This window comes from Mesoplodon bidens (genome assembly GCF_964165515.1).
Source record: "Mesoplodon bidens genome assembly, chromosome: 12".
NCBI lineage: Eukaryota > Metazoa > Chordata > Mammalia > Artiodactyla > Ziphiidae > Mesoplodon > Mesoplodon bidens.
In genome coordinates, this window is record NC_138168.1 from 14277666 (window position 1) to 14295560 (window position 17895).

A 17895-nucleotide genomic window follows, 5' to 3' on the forward strand; every position below is an offset into this window, starting at 1 on the left:
GCCTGTATGTGCATTTTCTTCAGATGAGAGCCCTTTGCTTGCATCAAATTTCCAAAAAGATTAGACCTCTGATCTAAAGAATGAATACTTCTTTTTCTGCAGACCTAAACATTCCTATGCCTGTGATCTGAAACTGGGAACACACAAACAGTAATTAATCAAGTTTCAAAGGAAATGTTAGTAAAAAGATTGGTACTTACTGGTTCCCCTGGCAGGCTTTTTCCTGGAGGACCAGCCTCACCTTTTGGACCTGGAAGTCCAGGAGGGCCTATAATCCCACCTGGGTCTCCCTGAGGAAACAAGGTAAGATTCTCACTTCATCACTCAGGTTCATGGTGGGACGTGTAGAGGCAGCAGTTTCCACAGTATTAAGTTGTCATCATAGCCAGTCACACTGCATTCTCTCACCCATTCACTCACTCATTCCACTGTATGTACTGAGTGTCCAATCCACGTGGACACTGTTCTGTTATCTTAAGTGCACCTAGATCTTGTGGTGAGCTATGTTACAGTAGGTTTATAGTATCATGAAATGTATGTATGTGTATAAATAGATATGCAAAAAATATAAAAATCTATTCATACAGTTCTTTAGATGACCTTTATGTTTTCTTTAAGTTATTCCCAAATAATAGTTCAGTACTAAAATACTATTTCCATGTAGACATCAAGAAACAGGTTCTGAGAGATTGAGACTTCTTAGGTCTATACCTGAGTTGTTAGCTGAGCCTGAAACAGGTTTTTTGAGTCCTGAGATCTTCAACTCTAAGGCCGTTCATTTTGTCACATTGCATTTTCAGTGCCAGAACCCGGGCTGCCACAGTGTCCAGGGATGACACTCACGCCATAGTTGATGCGAACATCTATCTCCTGCACAATCCCAGCTGCCCTGTCCTGTCCTTTCACTCCCTCAGTGTCCTTATGACCCTCTGTCTCTTCCTCCTACCCAGCTCCTTAATACACAAAGTGAGTGAAACGGAAGCTATACCTTTTCTCCCTTAATGCCTTGTTTTCCTGGGATACCATGTTCTCCTGGCAATCCCTAGAAAATTCAGAATAAAAGGGAGAGAGCAATTAGAAAATCTCTTATTGTAATAACATTTCTATCTGTGAGTCTCTGTCAGGAGAACAGAATTTTAACATGTAAACTACATGGGAATGTGTTGATTTTGGTCTGCTGCAGAGAGAAAAACCTTAATGAAAATATGTGGCTTGTTGTTTCAAGTGAGATAACCTGAATGTAATGAGAAAAAAACTAAACAAAGGAGACCTGAACTAAATGCCCTATCCATATTACTGCCAAAAGGCATGGAAGAATGGCTGTTGGTGGCATCACACTATGACTCAGAAAGACAATGGAGTAAATAGAAAGTATGCTTTTACTATGATTTGGCAAGAAATCTCTTTTATTTTAGTCTCTATTTTAGCTTTAGCCACTATCACTTAACGTCATTTCTTGGGCACCTTGTGGCTCCACCTGTGCCACCAGCATTTTGTTTCTTTTTGTAAGATGTCTCCATTAGGTACACCTGCAATGGTTCAATAAATGGCTTGGGGGTGCAGCAAAAAGATTTGCTTCATGAAGTGAATGTTCAAAGTACCAAGTGACCAAACGTACTGAAAGATGAACCCCTGGAGGCTCAGTCAGGGAGCATGGAGAACAGAGCAAGATGTCATGGGGCTGCTCCCAAGGTGAAGGGAAAAGGAGAGATTCTAACACTTGCATGGAGGGTACTCAAATCATGGCCAGATAGAGATCAGTGTCAAGAAGTGATGGTCAAGCATTTTTCTCGTTTTGCTCAAGTGAGGATTGATAGTGAGGTTTTGGCTCCCAAGATGTCAGAAGGCTAGGGAGATTGTCCAAGGGACACAAAGCTGACATGGGGGAATGGATAGGAAAGTGCATTTATTCAATCAAAAAACAGAAGAATACACATTCTTTTCCAGTGCACATGGAACGTTCTCCAGGATAGATCACATGCTAGGCCACAAAACAAGTCTCAACAAATATAAGAGAACAGAAATTATATCAAGCATTTTTTCCAACCAATATAGTATGAAACTAGAAATAAATTACAGGAAATAAAATGGGGTAAACACAAAATTGTGGAGACTAAACAACATGTTACTAAAAAACCAATGTGTAAATGAAGAAATCAAGAGGAAATCAGAAAACACCTCAAGACAAATGAAAATGGAAACACAGCTTTCCAAAATCTATGGGATACAGAAAAAGCAGTTCTAAGTTTATGGTGGTATAGGCCTAACTCAACAAACAAGAAAAAATCTCAAATAAACAACCTAACTTCCCACATAAAGGAATTAGAAAAAGAAAAACAAACAAAACTGAAAGTTTGAAGAAGGAAGGAAATGACAAAGATCAGAGAGGAAATATTAACTAAAATAAAGATCCCCAAACCCCCAAACAATAGATAAGATCAATGAAACAAAGAGCTATGTTTTTTGAAAAGATAAACAAAATTGATAAGCCTTTAGTGAGAGCTCATCAAGAAAAAAAGAGAGGACACACATAAGCCAAATAAGAAACGAAAGAGGAAAAATGACAACCATTACCACAGAGATGCAAAAAATCATAAAAGAATACTAGTTATATGCCAAAAAATTGGAAAACATAGAAGTGGACAAATTTCTAGAAACATAAAACCTTCCAACATTGAATTAGAAAGTAATAGACAATCTGAACAGGCTGGTCACTAGTAGTGAAATTGAATTTGCAATTAAAAAAAAGACCCTACAGCAAGCAAAAGTCCAGGACTGGAGAGCTTCACAGGTAAATTCTACCAAACATATAGTGAAGAGCTAATGCCTTTCCTCCTCAAACTATTCCAAAAAGTTGAAGAGGAGGGAACACTCCCAAATTCATTCTATAGGACCACTATTACTCTGATACCAAGACCAGACAAAGACATTACAAAAAAAGAAAATTACAAGCCTATATGAATATAGATGCAAAAATCCTCAACAAAATGTTAGCAAACTGAATTCAAGAATCCTCAACAAAATGTTAGCAAACTGAATTCAAGAATTTATAAAAGGGATCATACACCATAATCAAGTGGTATTTATTCCAGGGATGTAAGTATGGTTCAATACCTGCAAATCAATCTATGTGATGTACCACATTCACAAAAGGAAGGGTAAAAATTATGATAATCTCAAAACATGCAGAAAAAGCAATTCACAAACTTAAACATCCACTCATGATAAATGCTCAACCAAGTTGGTACAGAGGGAACATATCTCAACATTATAAACACCATTTATGACAAACTCAAAGCTAACATCATACTCAGTGGTAAAAAGCTGAAAGCCTTTCCTCTAAAATCAGGAAGAAAATGTGTATGCCCACTCTCACCAGTTCTATTTAACATAGTATTGGAAGTCCTAGCCACAGCAACCAGACAAGAGAAGGAAATAAAAGGCATCCAAATTGGAAGGAAAGCAGTAAAACTGTCACTATTTGCAGATGCTATGATACTATACATAGAAAGCTGTAAAGTCTCCACCAAAAAACTATTAGATGTAACAAATGAATTCAGTAAAGTTGCAGGATATGAGATTAATATATAGAAATCTGTTGCTTTTCTATACACTAATAATGAAACTATCCAAAAGAGAAAGCAAGAAAATAATCCCATACAAAATCAAATGAAAAAGAATAAAATACCTATGAATAAACTTAACCAATGAGGTGAAAAATCTATAGTCTAAAAACTATATAAAACACTGATGAAGGAAATTGAAAAAGATATAAAGAAATGGAAAGACCCTGTGCTCATGGATTGAAAGGATTAATACTGTTAAAATGTCATTACAACCCAAAGCAATCTACAGATTTAATGCATTGCCCAATGCATTTTTCACAGAACTAGGATAAATAATCCTAAAATTTATATGGGACCACAAAAGACATCACATTGCCAAAGCAATCTTGAGAAAGAAGAACAAAGCTGGAGATATGACACTCTCGGACTTCAGAGTATATTACAAAGCTACAGTAATCAAAACAGTATGGTACTGGCACAAAAACAGACACATAGCTCAATGGAACCATAGATAGCTCAGAAATAAACCAATTATTGGTCAACTAACCTATGGCAAAGAAAGCAAGAATATACAGTGGAGAAAAGACAATCTCTTCAATAAGTGGTGCTGGGAAAACTAGACAGCTACATGTAAAACAATAAGTTAGAACATTTTCTCACACCATATACAAAAATAAACTCAAACTGAATTAAAGACCTAAAGGTAAGACCTGAAACCATAAAACTTCTAAAAGAAAAAATAGGCAGAACACTCTTTGACATAAATTGTAGCAATATATTTGGATCTGTTTCCTAAGGCAAAGGGAACAAAAGCAAAAATAAACAAATGGGGCCTAACTAAACTTAAAAGCTTTTGCACAGCAAGGGAAACCATTGACAAAATGAAAAGACAATCTACTGAATAGGAGGAAATATTTGCAAATGATATGACTGATAAAGAATTAATATCAAAAACATATAAACAGCTCATAAAACTCAATATTAAGAAAAACAAACAACCTGATTTAAGAAATGGACAGAAGACCTGAATAGACATTTTTCCAAAGAAGACATACAGATGGCCAACAAGCACATGAAAAGATGCTCAACATCGTTAATCATCAGGGAAATGCAAATCAAAACCACAATGAGGTATCACCTCACACCTGTCAGAATGGCTATCATCAAAAATTCTACAAATAACAAGTGTTGGAAAGGATGTGGCAAAAAAGGAACCCTAGCGCACTATTGGTGGGAATGTAAATCGGTGCAGCCACTAGAGAAATCATTATGGAGGTTCCTCAAAAAACTAAAAATAGAGTTACCTAGTGATCCAGCAATCCCATGCTTGGTTATATATTCAAAGGAAATGAAAACAGTAATTCAAAAAGATACATGCACCCCAATGTTCTTAGCAGCATTATTTATAGTTGCCAAGATATGGAAGCAACCTAAGTGTCCATCAATAGATTAATGGATAAAGAAGATGTCATATACATACACAATGGAATGCTACTCAGCCATAAGAAAGAATGAAATTCTGCCATTTGCAACAGTGTGGCTGGACCTAGAGGGTACTGTGCTTTATGAAATATGTCAGATGGAGAAAGACAAATATTGTATGTTATCACGTATATGTGGAATCTAAAAAATAAAACAAATGATTGAACATAACAATATATAACAGACACACAGATATAGAGAACAAACTAGCGGTTACCAGTGGGGGAAAGGGAAGGGGGAAGGAGATAGGGGTAAGGGAATTAAGAAGTGCAAACTACTGTGTATAGAATAAATAAGCAAGTAGGATACATTGTACAACACAGGAAAAATAGCCATTATTTTGTAATAACTTTAAATGGTATATAATCTATAAAAATATTGAATTACCATAATGTACACCTGAAACTAATATAATATTGTAAATCAACTACTTCAATTAAAAAAAGAAAAAAGTACATTTAAATGGTGTGAGGGTGTGTATGTGTGTGTGTGTGTGTGTGTGTGAGAGAGAGAGAGAGAGAGAGAGAGAGAGAGAGAGAGAAACAGAATTGTGAGCACAGTAAAGCTAGGTTTAATGCAACCGGAGGACCTTTTCCAGTTGCATTATATAAGTATTTTCAGCCAAAAGACTTGCCCATTTTGGAGAATGTTGCAAGAAGACAACAACAGAAGCTTTGGAAGTTTCTTACTTGGATGGAGAATTGAACCAAAAGCCATGTGTAATGATGTATAATGGAAATGCTAACTTGGGTTTCAAAGACTGATTTGTTAGGCTAATATTCAAAAGGACCTCGTATGACTATATGAAGATACTAATGTTCTCAATAGCCTCTGACATTAGGTGTGCTCAGTTTTATTGGTAGAGATGACCCATGCCTTTGGAAAATGTAGTATAACTCAGTCACATGAACAGATGTTGATGTTCTTTAAAACATGCTTTAGTCTCAATTCAATTTCCAAATATCAAAGATACATGCATCTACTACACATACAGTATCTCCTGGTGGTCCTCTGGGTCCCACAGGGCCTGCGGGTCCTTGCTGACCCTAAATAGAAGGTGATATGTACTTTAATTTGATAAAAATTAGATTGTACCTGAATATATGTAAAACATGGTGTGACCTTTATCTATAGAAAGATCGACTTTCCACCATCCAGCCTCCTCTATATAACACTGAAATGTGCTTTGGGCCTACAAAGATATTTTCAAGATGTCATTTAAATGAGTCTGTTCTCACCAGTAGGTGAGGCCTGGATAACTTGCCTTACCCACTGGTGGGGGCATAACACACGAATCTCTCGAGCACCTCCCAACAGTTGGTCTTCTTTGGGACGCTCCTGTAGAGTCCTGCATGGGCAACTCAGACACTTCTGGGCTGCATAATTTTGGCTTAGGAAATTGAATCCTGAATCCTGTTCTCTTTGAGAATACAGCTCAGGGTCATAGATGTGGCTCACACTGTTTACTCTTAAAGCTTTTAGGATGCTATTGTGAATATGGTCTAAAAAGAGCTTAAAAATCCCATTGTGATCCATAAGGCACAGTTACCATGTATGTAATAAATGCGGCCAATGTGGGGATGGGGAGATCACCATGGAAACATGATAAAGTCTCTGAGAACATTTGTGACGAAAATGAGTGGTCCATCAGAGTTCCTTGTTTTACAGAAATGGCTATAACTTCAGAATAATATCCTCATTCATCTCAGTTATTTCTTATGTACCTTTAGTCCTGAGCTTCCTATTACACCAGGGGGACTAGGATCTCCAGGCTCGCCCTAAACATATGGGTGGGAAGGAAAGTGAAATGGTTACTTTAACTTTTCACAATCTCATTACGTTGGAGATGCAAGAGAAGGGTGTCAGGGGATTACCTTTATTCCCTGTGATCCTTTTATTCCAGGTTCTCCCTGTAAATGAAATAAGGACCATACGTGTAATGTTTAAATATGGATGGAGAAAAGCATCTCTAATGCTGCAATTCATCTACTTCCCCACTAGCTGACATACAATAAAGGGGAAAATTATGGAAGACATGATGAAGTCAAGGAGGGTTCATTCTAAAATATGATTTAAAATAATTATTGCTAATACATAAACAATAATTTCCTATTTTTCTTTCTCCTCTGTAACAGTTTTTTTCCCCAATGTCACTTTTGACACTTTAACCGTCATGGTCCATTAGTGGTCACTGAGTTTCCTACTTAGCTGACATTGTTATAATTTGCCGCCAGTTCATCTTGTATCTCAAGAGAAGTAAAACTGCAGATGAGGGCGAAAAAGAAAGAGTAGAGTTTAAGTTGATATGTCATGGAGATTCTACTTTCAGGTGTACGTATTTAATGGAACAAAAAAACACACAAAAATTAAGGTTACACAAGAGAGGACAATATTGGCTATAATGAGTTTGCTTTTCTTATATTCCATGACTTATCATTGATCCTTTCTTGTTTGAGAAATCCAATTTGTATCATTAACAAAATTTTTGAAAAAAATCTGTATCTTACATATTAATTTTGTATTTTAAATATCCTTAGTGTATGCCTTTCATCATGTTCATGTCCAGTCACAAATAGTAATGGGTTAAAGAAAATATACACTACCCAAAGCCAATGTTGAAGTGTCATCACATGATAACACTTAACAAGGTTTAAATTTCTCATTTATCAAAATAAAAGAGTCAAAATTCACAGAGGAAAAAGTAAAATGCTCAGGGAGCTGACCTTATCAAATGTATTAGACTCCAAAGTAAACATACTAGAAACCAGAGAGAAAGAAATCAATGAAGCAGAAAACCCAAGACAGTGATAAAACATCTACTTACTCTATCTCCCTTTTCGCCTTTTGTAAAGGGTTCCCCCTAGGAAAATGGGTGGAAAACAGAATCATTTATAAACACTTTTAGAAATAATTTCTCCAAACCCAGATGTGGGTAAATCCTGCAGGCCAAACTCAGACTCCATTGCAAACAAGCAGTGATCCACAGTGTCACATTGTCTGCCTATGCAGCTTAGAAGGACCATATGAAAATGAATTTAAAAACCTTTTCATATTTCCAAATGAACAGTAAGTTAATCATTTCAATGTTATTTTGAGAATCCTGAGTGGTTGACAAATTACAATGCTGTCCAAGGCCAAAGCTTCCTCTTGCATGGTTCACATAGAAGATGGTCACACACACACACACACACACACACACACACACACACACACACACACACATCCAATCAGAGGCAGAATGAATGTGAAGTTGCAGAGTGATCAGTGGAAGGACATTCATTTGAATTTTTCCAGTTACTTAAGCTGGTGCTTAAAAATACAGAGTTTAAATTAGTGTTTAAAAATGCAAAATCATTATTTTAAAAATACTTTACTAATTTTCATTTTTCTTTTAATGAAAATGGCTTGAAGCAGTTAATCACTGGGTGAATAACAGTACAAGTCTGTGGAACTGATACTAGTTCTTTTTTTTTTTTTGCAGTATGCAGGCCTCTCACTGTTGTGGCCTCTCCCTTTGAGGAGCACAGGTTCCGGACACGCAGGCTCAGCAGCCATGGCTCACGGGCCCAGCCGCTCCGTGGCATATGGTATCCTCCCGGACCGGGGCACGAACCCGTGTCCCCTGCATCAGCAGGTGGACTCTCAACCACTGTGCCACCAGGGAAGCCTGATACTAGTTCTTGTTGGGTCTAGGTATGAAGGTTCTGGGGAGAGACAGAAGCTTTGAAGGAATGCCCCTTATTAAGTAACACTCTCCCTGTTGTCACTGTGTTACTAACACCACAACCCATCCTTAACACACACACACACACACACACACACACACACACACGGGGAGGCTTCCCCTTATTAACTTCTGTTCTTGAAGGTATGTATCATGATGTCATTTAACCTTCACTACAGGGCTGTGAGGGAGATATTGTCCCATTTCAGGAATGAGGAAAGAGACTCAGAAAGTTTCTAACTGAGTTACTTCCCCTACAACAGCATTCACCCACTGTATGTTCCCTTGTTTATCTCGCCTATGAACTCTGTGAATGTAGAGACATAATTCATCTTGACTATCATAACATCTCTGGGGTACACTACTGGTGTTGAACGAAAGTTTATTAAATTAGGGAATTTAAAGTTTTATAGATATAACAATAGCTGACATTTATTGAATAAAACACTCACACCTGTTTTAATCACCTACTATACACTAACACAGCTAACCTCTTGTGTCAACAGGGTAGGTACGATGAGTACACTCATTTACAGAGGGAGAATCTGAGGCCCAGAGAAATTAAGTCATTTCCTCAAGGTCACATAATCAGTAAGAGGTCATTGATGATTTAAACCCAGGCAGCCTGGCTTCAATCCCAGGCTTTGCTTGCTCAGTCTGTTTGATTTGATTTGAAATGTAATTGATTTATTATTTGAATGGAGTGAATGGACAATAAGATGGATACCACACATTTTTAGTAATTTAGTAATTTTAGTGATTTTCTTTTGCATCTGAAAGTCAAGGGCAAGTGTGAGAACCACTATGGCAGGTAGTGCTGCTCTCAAATGTCCTCTTAGGGGCTTGACCTTCAGGTCACTATCGGGAGGGGTGTAGTTACTGAACAAGCCTCGTGTCCCATGACCTGGGGACTGTGGGCCCCCATCTTCTCCTTGACGTTTCCAAGCTCCCTGCAGTTATGTGAGGCCAGGCAGCTAGTCCTGACCCTGAAATGTGTGCAGAAGTGATGCGTGCCGCTTGAAGGAGCCCATTCATCATCCTCCAGTCCTGCTTCCCTGGCAGTGGCAGCTGAGAAGGTTGCACCTATTGGATGGCATAGCTCCCAGGTGCTAATCAGCCTGGTGACTGGTCACTGAGGGTCGTGTGCAGCAGGACACCCACTCCTCCCGACCACGCTGGGCAGGTAGCACGAGCAAGAGAAAACCTTTCTTGGGTTAAAACCATAGATATTTCAGGGCTAATTTGTTACTAGGCATAACCTACCTACCCTGACTACTATGACCCATATCTATCCAACATCATTACAACTCTTATTATTGGATACTTTCTATGTATTAGATTAGGGCTTTATATTTTTGCTTTTCAGTCTTAATTCTAAAAATCGATTTGATTTTTAAGATAGGAGACAAAGTTAATTAGATGTGAGCAATGGGCAGCATTGCTTTTGTAACTGCTTGTTTCTGACTACAGCACATTGCTTATCTAGAACCTCTGTCCAGCCACACTGACTAAAGCAACTGCTTGTAAAAGAAAAAGGAGCCAGAATCAGGAGCCTGGGTATCTAGAGACCCAATATTTTGTCCTAGTTCCAACGGCTACCATCTGGGGCAAGTCATTTACATTTTAGAGCCTCTTTTTCCTTATCTATAAAATCCTGGGGTTCAACCAGACGATATTTTAGCTCTGATGTCTAACCTAGTCATGTTCTAAATTTCCTGTAACGGGGAGCAAACTGCCATTGTAAAGTACCATTCAGGCTCCAAATTCAGATTTGGATGAAGACTGTTCTTCTGTTTGGGCCTTCTGGTTATTCTGTAAAGTTAAGTCCAGATCCTGTTCTGTATTAAAGAGGTTGAGATCACAAAGAACTAAACTGCTCTGCTCATAATGTAAAATTTGTGTTTTTTCCTGTGCGGGGGCGGGGGGGGTGAGGAGAAAGGCAGGCAAAGATGTGTAAGGGGTGTGGGATAATTCAGGGGTTAAGAGGGAACTGACAAGGAGAAGAACTGAGAGGAAAAGAAGCTGGTTTCTCCTGGGTAAGGTAGATGGGGCTAAAGGTAGTCTCAGGGGGTTAGGTCTTGGTGGCAGGATGGAGAACCACAGGGAAACCCTTAGGAACTGTGACATCCTCCAGCGCTTGCTACTCAAAACATGGTCTAGGGACCCACAGCAGGAGAATGGCCTGGGTCTTTGAGAAATACGGCCACTCAGGCTGAAAGCAGCTCTTTTGTCCCTTTCCTGTTTGCCCATTTCTGTTCCCTTCCAAACTTAAAAGAACCTAAATAGAAAAATGAGATCACTAAGCAATTGTAAGTAACTCCTGACTTGTGCTCTCCTGAATGCACCCCATGCCTTGTCTAACCTGTTGATTCTTTTCCTAGATGAAAAGAATGAAGAATTAAGCAGTTAAAAAATGACTAACTCTCCTGCAGGCAGATCACGTGGGCAAGATAACATCTGAAGAAAGAGTCAGCCAGTCTGCATGCAATGGAGAAAGGTGCAGAACCCAACCTCCTGCCTCAATGATTCACTAAGATTCTTCCCCCATTTTTCCCTCTAAAAACTGTCATGGCTGAGCAGAATCTTTGGAGTTGGTCTCTCGACACAAGTCCACCATCTTCCCAGATGGTGGCTTTTCTGATTAAAGCATCTTTCCTTTCTACTGACATTTGCCTCTCGAATTATTGGCTTATGAGCCGTCAGCAGCTGAACGTGGGTTCAGTAAAAAGCCCCAGCCAGACCTGCTGAACTAGGATCAGCATTTCAAAATGATCTTCAGGTAATTTAAGTTCACACTTAGTATGAGAAGCCCTGCTCTAACCCATTCAGATTTCTCTCCTCTGCTCTACAAGTCCCAGCTATCCCAGTAGAACTGTAGTAAATCTTAGGGACTGGTCTGTTACGGGTCACGTGGAAATTAGGAGAAGGTGAGTGTCAGTGTTCCAGCGTGGAGGGGAGAGAGTGGGGACCCAGAGAGGTAGGTAAGAGGTGGGAGACGTGCCCACAAGTGTGGAGTATCAGGAGTGAGCAGGCAGATGGACGGGGCAGCAGACACCGGGCTGGATTCGTGGGACACGTGAGATTTCCCATAGAGTCCCAGGAAGGGCTGTTACTGGCCTGGATGGAATACTAAGCGCAAGCATGATTCCTGAAGTAGGAGAACTTCGGGGTACCTGAGTGACAGCACTGATTCTAAAGCTGCCTGAAAAATGACTGTCATTGCCAAAGATGCTTCATTTTAAAAAAAATTAATTTATTTTTGGCTGCCATTCGGTCTTCGTTGCTGCACGCGGGCTTCCTCTAGTTGTGGCGAGCGCGGGCTACTCTTCGTTGCGGTGCACGGGCCTCTCATTGCAGTGGCCTCTCCTGTTGCAGAGCACGGGCTCTAGGCACACGAGCTCAGTAGTTGTGGCATGGGGGCTTCAGTAGTTGTGGTTCACGGGCTCTAGAGTGCAGGCTCAGTAGTTGTGGCTCATGGGCTTAGTTGCTCCGCGGCATGTGGGATCTTCCTGGACCAGGGCTCGAACCCGTGTCCCCTGCATTGGCAGGTGGATTCTTAACCACTGTGCCACCGGGGAAGCCCAAAGATGCTTTTATTATTCATTTTAGCTATTATGTTTAGTTATAGCATGGCAGCTTAATGATTTTTAAACCCTGGGTTCTGGAATCCGCCTACCTAGGAGTGATTCATGGTTTCAATACTTCCTAGCTGTGTGAACTTACAGAAGTTACTTAACCTCTCTGTGCCTCAGTTTCCTCATCTGAAGAATGGGGGTGATTTTTAAACAAATGAACTAAGTGAGGTAATACATGTAAAAAACTTAGTACCTTGACTAGAGTACATGCTCAAATATCTGATCTATTGTTCCCTATGGCAGGGGCAACCAAGGTGCATGGAACTGGGGCTGATTAAGAAATACATTTTTAATTCTATCTTTTGGATATTCTTCCTCTGCTCTCAAAGCTAAAATACTTACAGATTCTCCTTTTTCACCTTTAGGGCCAATAGAGCCTGGAAATCCTGGTGGTCCAATTTCACCCTTTCAAGAAAAAGCAGAAGAAAGTTTTTGCAGGAGGCCAGGTGACTCCTGTTGTGACTGTCAGGGTCAGAGCATTGTCTGTGCCCTTTCTAACCACAGAAATTATCTATTATCCCCCAAGAGGCAATGTGAAGTTCTGAATCCAGTTAGGCTATTCGCATAATAATGTATTTGTCAGTGTTCCATGATGCCTTTAGGTCTTTTAGAAATCCATAATATTCATTAGGATCTTTAAAATTAATGTGAAACAAAAGTCAATTATTTTTCAAGGAAAGAACATTTAGAGGGAAAAATTTATAATTTCGCTCTGCTGTATTTTGTTTTTGCAAAAAAAAAAAAGAATTTTTGTGGCTTTAAAGACATGAGATAATTTAACTGACACAATAATCCAGACCCATTTTATTTCAGACACTTCTTTCTTTTTTCAGGTTGGGGGAGGTGGAGGGGTGAGGAGTCACAGGAAGAAAAACACATCTCTCCACTGTTTCCAGCACTTAAATGTTTGGCTGTGGACAAAGAAGGCATTCTTGTTGATGTGGGGACAGTAGCAACTTAGAAATGCCTAAGAGGTTCTGGTCAAAAATCTTGAGAAGGGATTTGTATGTGACATATAAAGGGAATTTTGAGAAAATAAAATTTTAGAAATAATACTTGTGGCAAGGAAATGTATTGTTAATTAGACTTCAGGGATGTCCCAGCATTGTGCTTCCCTTTAAGTGTTAACCAACATTCCTGAATACCAGACAGTTGTTAAATTAAATGCAGCCACTAGAAGTTATGTATTGTTGGTTATTTTCCAATCTCAGGAGCATTTTTGCAAAACAGTGCTCAACATTGTACTTCCAAGTATATGTTTTTTTGCCCATCTTGTCTTTTTTTATATTTTGAAAAAAATACAAAACACATAAAGTTGAATATGTCAAACCTCCATGGACCACACACCCAAGATGGAAGAAAAAAAATTTATAATCGAAGAAGTTTCAAATTCTCTCTCTTTTCCTGTCCCAGAGAGAGCTACTGTCATGAATTTAGTACTTATATTTTCAGTCTATATTTTTGCACTTTTACTGCATATATGGAAACATAAATAATGTTATTTTGGATATTTAAAACAAATTCTATAGAAGCCATTGTTTGATCTTGTATATAATATTCTGTGACTTTTTTCCCCACTCAATGTGGTTTTTAATATCCATCCTCTATTAATAGATATATTTAGATCTAGCTCATTCATTGAACCCTCAGATAGTGTTCTATTGTGTTAATGTATCGGGGTTCATCATGATGGGTATTTGGTTGCCTCTAGCTTTTCTCTGTTATAAACAAGGCTGCAATGAACATCTTCATACCTGCCCTCTGTGTGGATATGTTTATGTGTTTACTTTTTTTTTCTTTTGCGGTACGCGGGCCTCTCACTGCTGTGGCCTCTCCCATTGCGGAGCACAGGTTCCGGACACGCAGGCTCAGCAGCCATGGCTCATGGGCCCAGCCACTCCGCGGCATGTGGGATCTTCCCAGAACGGGGCACGAACCCGTGTCCCCTGCATCGGCTGGTGAACTCTCAACCACTGCGTCACCAGGGAAGTCCTATGTGTTTATTTTGAATCCTCAAACAACAATCTACCCAAAGTATTTCAAGTACTAGTTTATTACAGCCCTAAAACATTGTTTTATTTCTACATTTCTATCCTAATCAGTGTCTTGTGATTTTAGACTAGAGGAAGAGGGAGACTGTCATATATAATGGACAGACAAAGCCATGTTTTTATTAAGGCGGTGTCTAGATTTGTGGAATATATTTTGTAAATGTAATCTTGATTTTATTAATACAAGTATTTTCCTTTATAGTGTACCATCCAAACATATAATGTACCATCAGTTTTGCACTTACCATATTGTAGGAGAAGCCATGTTTTTCTACAGATATTGAATTCTATCCATAGTACAAAGAGTAAGAAATTGGTGGAGACATTTAAGGGGCTGACTGCTGTTGGTTTGAAAGAATAAATAAACAATTGGCCTTGTACAAGTGTCAGGCTGTACAGAGTGACCTTCCTACTACCCATTTGATAGGTGCTAAAAGCCCCAGTGCATAGGTGTGATAGAAAAACTTATGCCTAGTAAGTTGCATAAAGTAAATGTAGAAATCAAGGAAAGGGTCTAGAAATTACTATAAAAGTCACATCTGCTCAATACCAAAGGTAAGGGGAATATACTTGGAGGAAGAGTAACTATGTTCACAGCTGCTACGTATTTGAAGCAATGTATACAGGTCTCCATTGAAATGCAGAGGAAGGACCCAACAGAGGCTTTGGTCCATCTCTGATTGGTACAAAGGGGTGTCCGGGCTTGGAGGAAATCTTAGGGTTCTGTTCCCTTATATAAAACTCTACAAACAAAAGCATTTCACACCTGAAGCACAGACATGTATGCTGTTTTTCATAGTTAGAATGGCTGTTCAGTGATTTATCACTGTGGCTATGAGGTGAAAGACAAGTGATGAATTTACTTAGCTTCAGGAAAGGCTGTCATTTAATTTGACACCTTGGATGCTATCTGAAAGGTCTGGTGGTGTTGAGCCTCCATCTTTTCCCTCTGACAACTGCCCTAAAAGACACCACTAATTTCTCAGGAGTCCTTAGATATGCTGTCACCTATTCCACCGTCTCTATAAAGGAGCAGTTCTCCCCGACTGACCTGCAAACACAGCATCATCCCCTCACCAGATCCCATCAGTCTCAGGTCATCATTTCAGTCCTGGTAGACTGGTTACTTGGATATCATGGTCTCCATCGCCATTTACCATTAAAAGCCGGTAGTGTTCCTTGGTGTTTCTTCCTGTATCCCAGTGTTCTTGATACAGGATTTGGCTGCTAACCTAGGAGTGATTTGTGTGTTCATCCTACTGCTGTTTGCATCTGTCCTGGTGCTTCACTGGAAGGCTGGGTTCCAAATGGTAGGCTGGTTTTGTGATTCTACTCTGCCAGCCGGTGCATTGAGAAGTGATGTGTGATACAGCAATAAGTCACTTATGGGTTGAAATTGTACTTCTGGTTCAATCTTTTATTCTACAAGATAAATTGAGCCTCAACATTATGGCGGGAGAAGCAAAGATGATCAAGACTGGGTGTTAAGGATGGTAACAACTAACTATTAATATCAAACAGAGATAAACGATACCTTATGAGAATGAAGAAAGTTTGGAGCAGATGGATAGGAAGGAGTGAAGCATTAGTGAGGGCTTCATATGTGCCAGGTATTGTGCTTTGGGCAAGTTCACCTCATCCCATTTGATTTCAATCCTGTCATCAATTCTCTGTGTAGATGTGATTGTGTCCATTTCACAAATGAGGAAACTGACGCTCAGAGAAATGAAGTGTCTTTCCCAAGGAGACAGAGTTGTTAATGGCACAATCAACTTTTGATACCAAAGCCCAGGATCTTTTTAGCACTCAATGGTTCTCCATCCTGGCTGCGAGGTAGAATCACCTGAAGCTCTTTTAAATAATAGCAATATGGACCACCCCCCACCCCAACTCTGCTGCCAGCCCAGGTCAACCATATACATGGGCTCTGCCTCACATCAGAGTCTCTGGAGATGGAATCTGAGCACTGGTACTTTCTAAAAGCCCTCAGGGGATTCCAACGTGCAGTTGGAGTACTGAACCACCAGAGTCCACCACAGGTTCAAGCAAAGATCTGAAAGAGCAGCTCGAAGGAGCTTTAAATTCTCACTACAGTGACCCATGAGCAGCGTTATAATTTTAAGAACAAAAGTATAGATTCAGCCCAGGTACTAAGTGAGTGTGTATAGGTAGAAGTGATTCTACTCTTCTAGCAGATGTGGTGCTTATGTTTTTGAGTTTATCCTATGCATTATTTACTGGCAGAGTCTTTCTCCTTTTAATTAGAATTCTTACAAATCATTTCATACGGGCATTTATATCAGGTTCTCTGTAGACTCTTCTGGGTTATTTCTTTGGACAGGAAGAGGGAACAGTCATGCCACTGGCTTTTTCTAATTCCACTTAAGATTCTGAAGCAATTAGAAAAGATTTTGAGCCATAGAAAGGGTCCTTAGAGTTTGAAATACACCTGTTTGACAGAATCAAATTTCTCATCATTGAGGTCTTAAGAATTCCTAAGTAACATATGTTTCCTAATGAACATAGCAAAACCGGGGCCAGCTGTTTTGTTTCAAGAAATGAATCATCATTTAAATACTTTAAAAGTGCCACAACTCTCTTGCTCAGCTGTCCTAAGTGACAAGCTTTGTGGCCTTCTTTTTTTTTTTTCTCCTAAGTCTGCATGTGTCCAGCAGTAATTGCTTAAAATATAATGTGTTCCTTATGGTGGTGTAGGAATTCCGTAAGCTATTTGGTTACAGGAAATAATGCTAATGTACTAGCAGTACAATCCAAGACACATAAATGACCTTATTGCTGTATAATCAATTTCTGGGATGCCTTTTTAAGAATGTCAAGGTTCTATTTGTTTACTTATTTGCAGGAAATTTCATTTTCAATGGTCAATCTATAAGAAGCCCCTACTTTCTGTTAAGACTATCTTTTAGCAGTTTTTTCTGGTGACGGAGGTATGATCTTGTGAATAGATTGGCTGCACTGATTTATAAGGCACAGAAGTCATATTTTCTTGGATTCAGGTCGAAATATCCTGCCCTCAATCATGAGAATTTTTACTGGGTGAATGAATGAAGAGAGAACCCCCAGGCCATGTTCCCACAGAGTATTTCTAACCTACTTGCCTCTGTCTATGGATTTAATGTGCATTTCCCCCCCCCCCTTTTTAAATTGAAGTATAGCTGATTTACAATGTTGTGTTAGTTTCAGGTGTACAGCAAAGTGATTCCATTTTACATACATATATATCTATTTTTCTCCAATTCTTTTCCCTTATAGGTTATTACAAAACTGAGTATCGTTCCTGCATTTTTGTTTTCTTGACAATGGCACATTCCCACTGAATCCAAGGTCATCCCAACTGCAGGAGCGAACAGGAGTGAAACATCTTTTTGACCAGGCAAGGGCGTTTGTCATCTTCACAGCTAATCTAATTAAACCCG

At 39.3% G+C, this 17895-nt stretch overlaps 1 protein-coding gene across 1 annotated transcript in view; it reads right to left on the reverse strand.

Annotated features, from left to right (window-relative positions):
• Nucleotides 1–17895, reverse strand: part of COL19A1 (collagen type XIX alpha 1 chain) — a gene marked incomplete at both ends in the record, with an annotated part of 357838 nt that overhangs the window by 59630 nt on the left and 280313 nt on the right. The window contains 7 exons of the mRNA XM_081251264.1: nucleotides 201–290; nucleotides 989–1042; nucleotides 6041–6094; nucleotides 6773–6826; nucleotides 6923–6958; nucleotides 7873–7908; nucleotides 12750–12812. Of these exons, the coding sequence (XP_081107390.1) occupies nucleotides 201–290; nucleotides 989–1042; nucleotides 6041–6094; nucleotides 6773–6826; nucleotides 6923–6958; nucleotides 7873–7908; nucleotides 12750–12812 (387 nt within the window). The remainder of the gene's footprint in view (nucleotides 1–200; nucleotides 291–988; nucleotides 1043–6040; nucleotides 6095–6772; nucleotides 6827–6922; nucleotides 6959–7872; nucleotides 7909–12749; nucleotides 12813–17895) is intronic.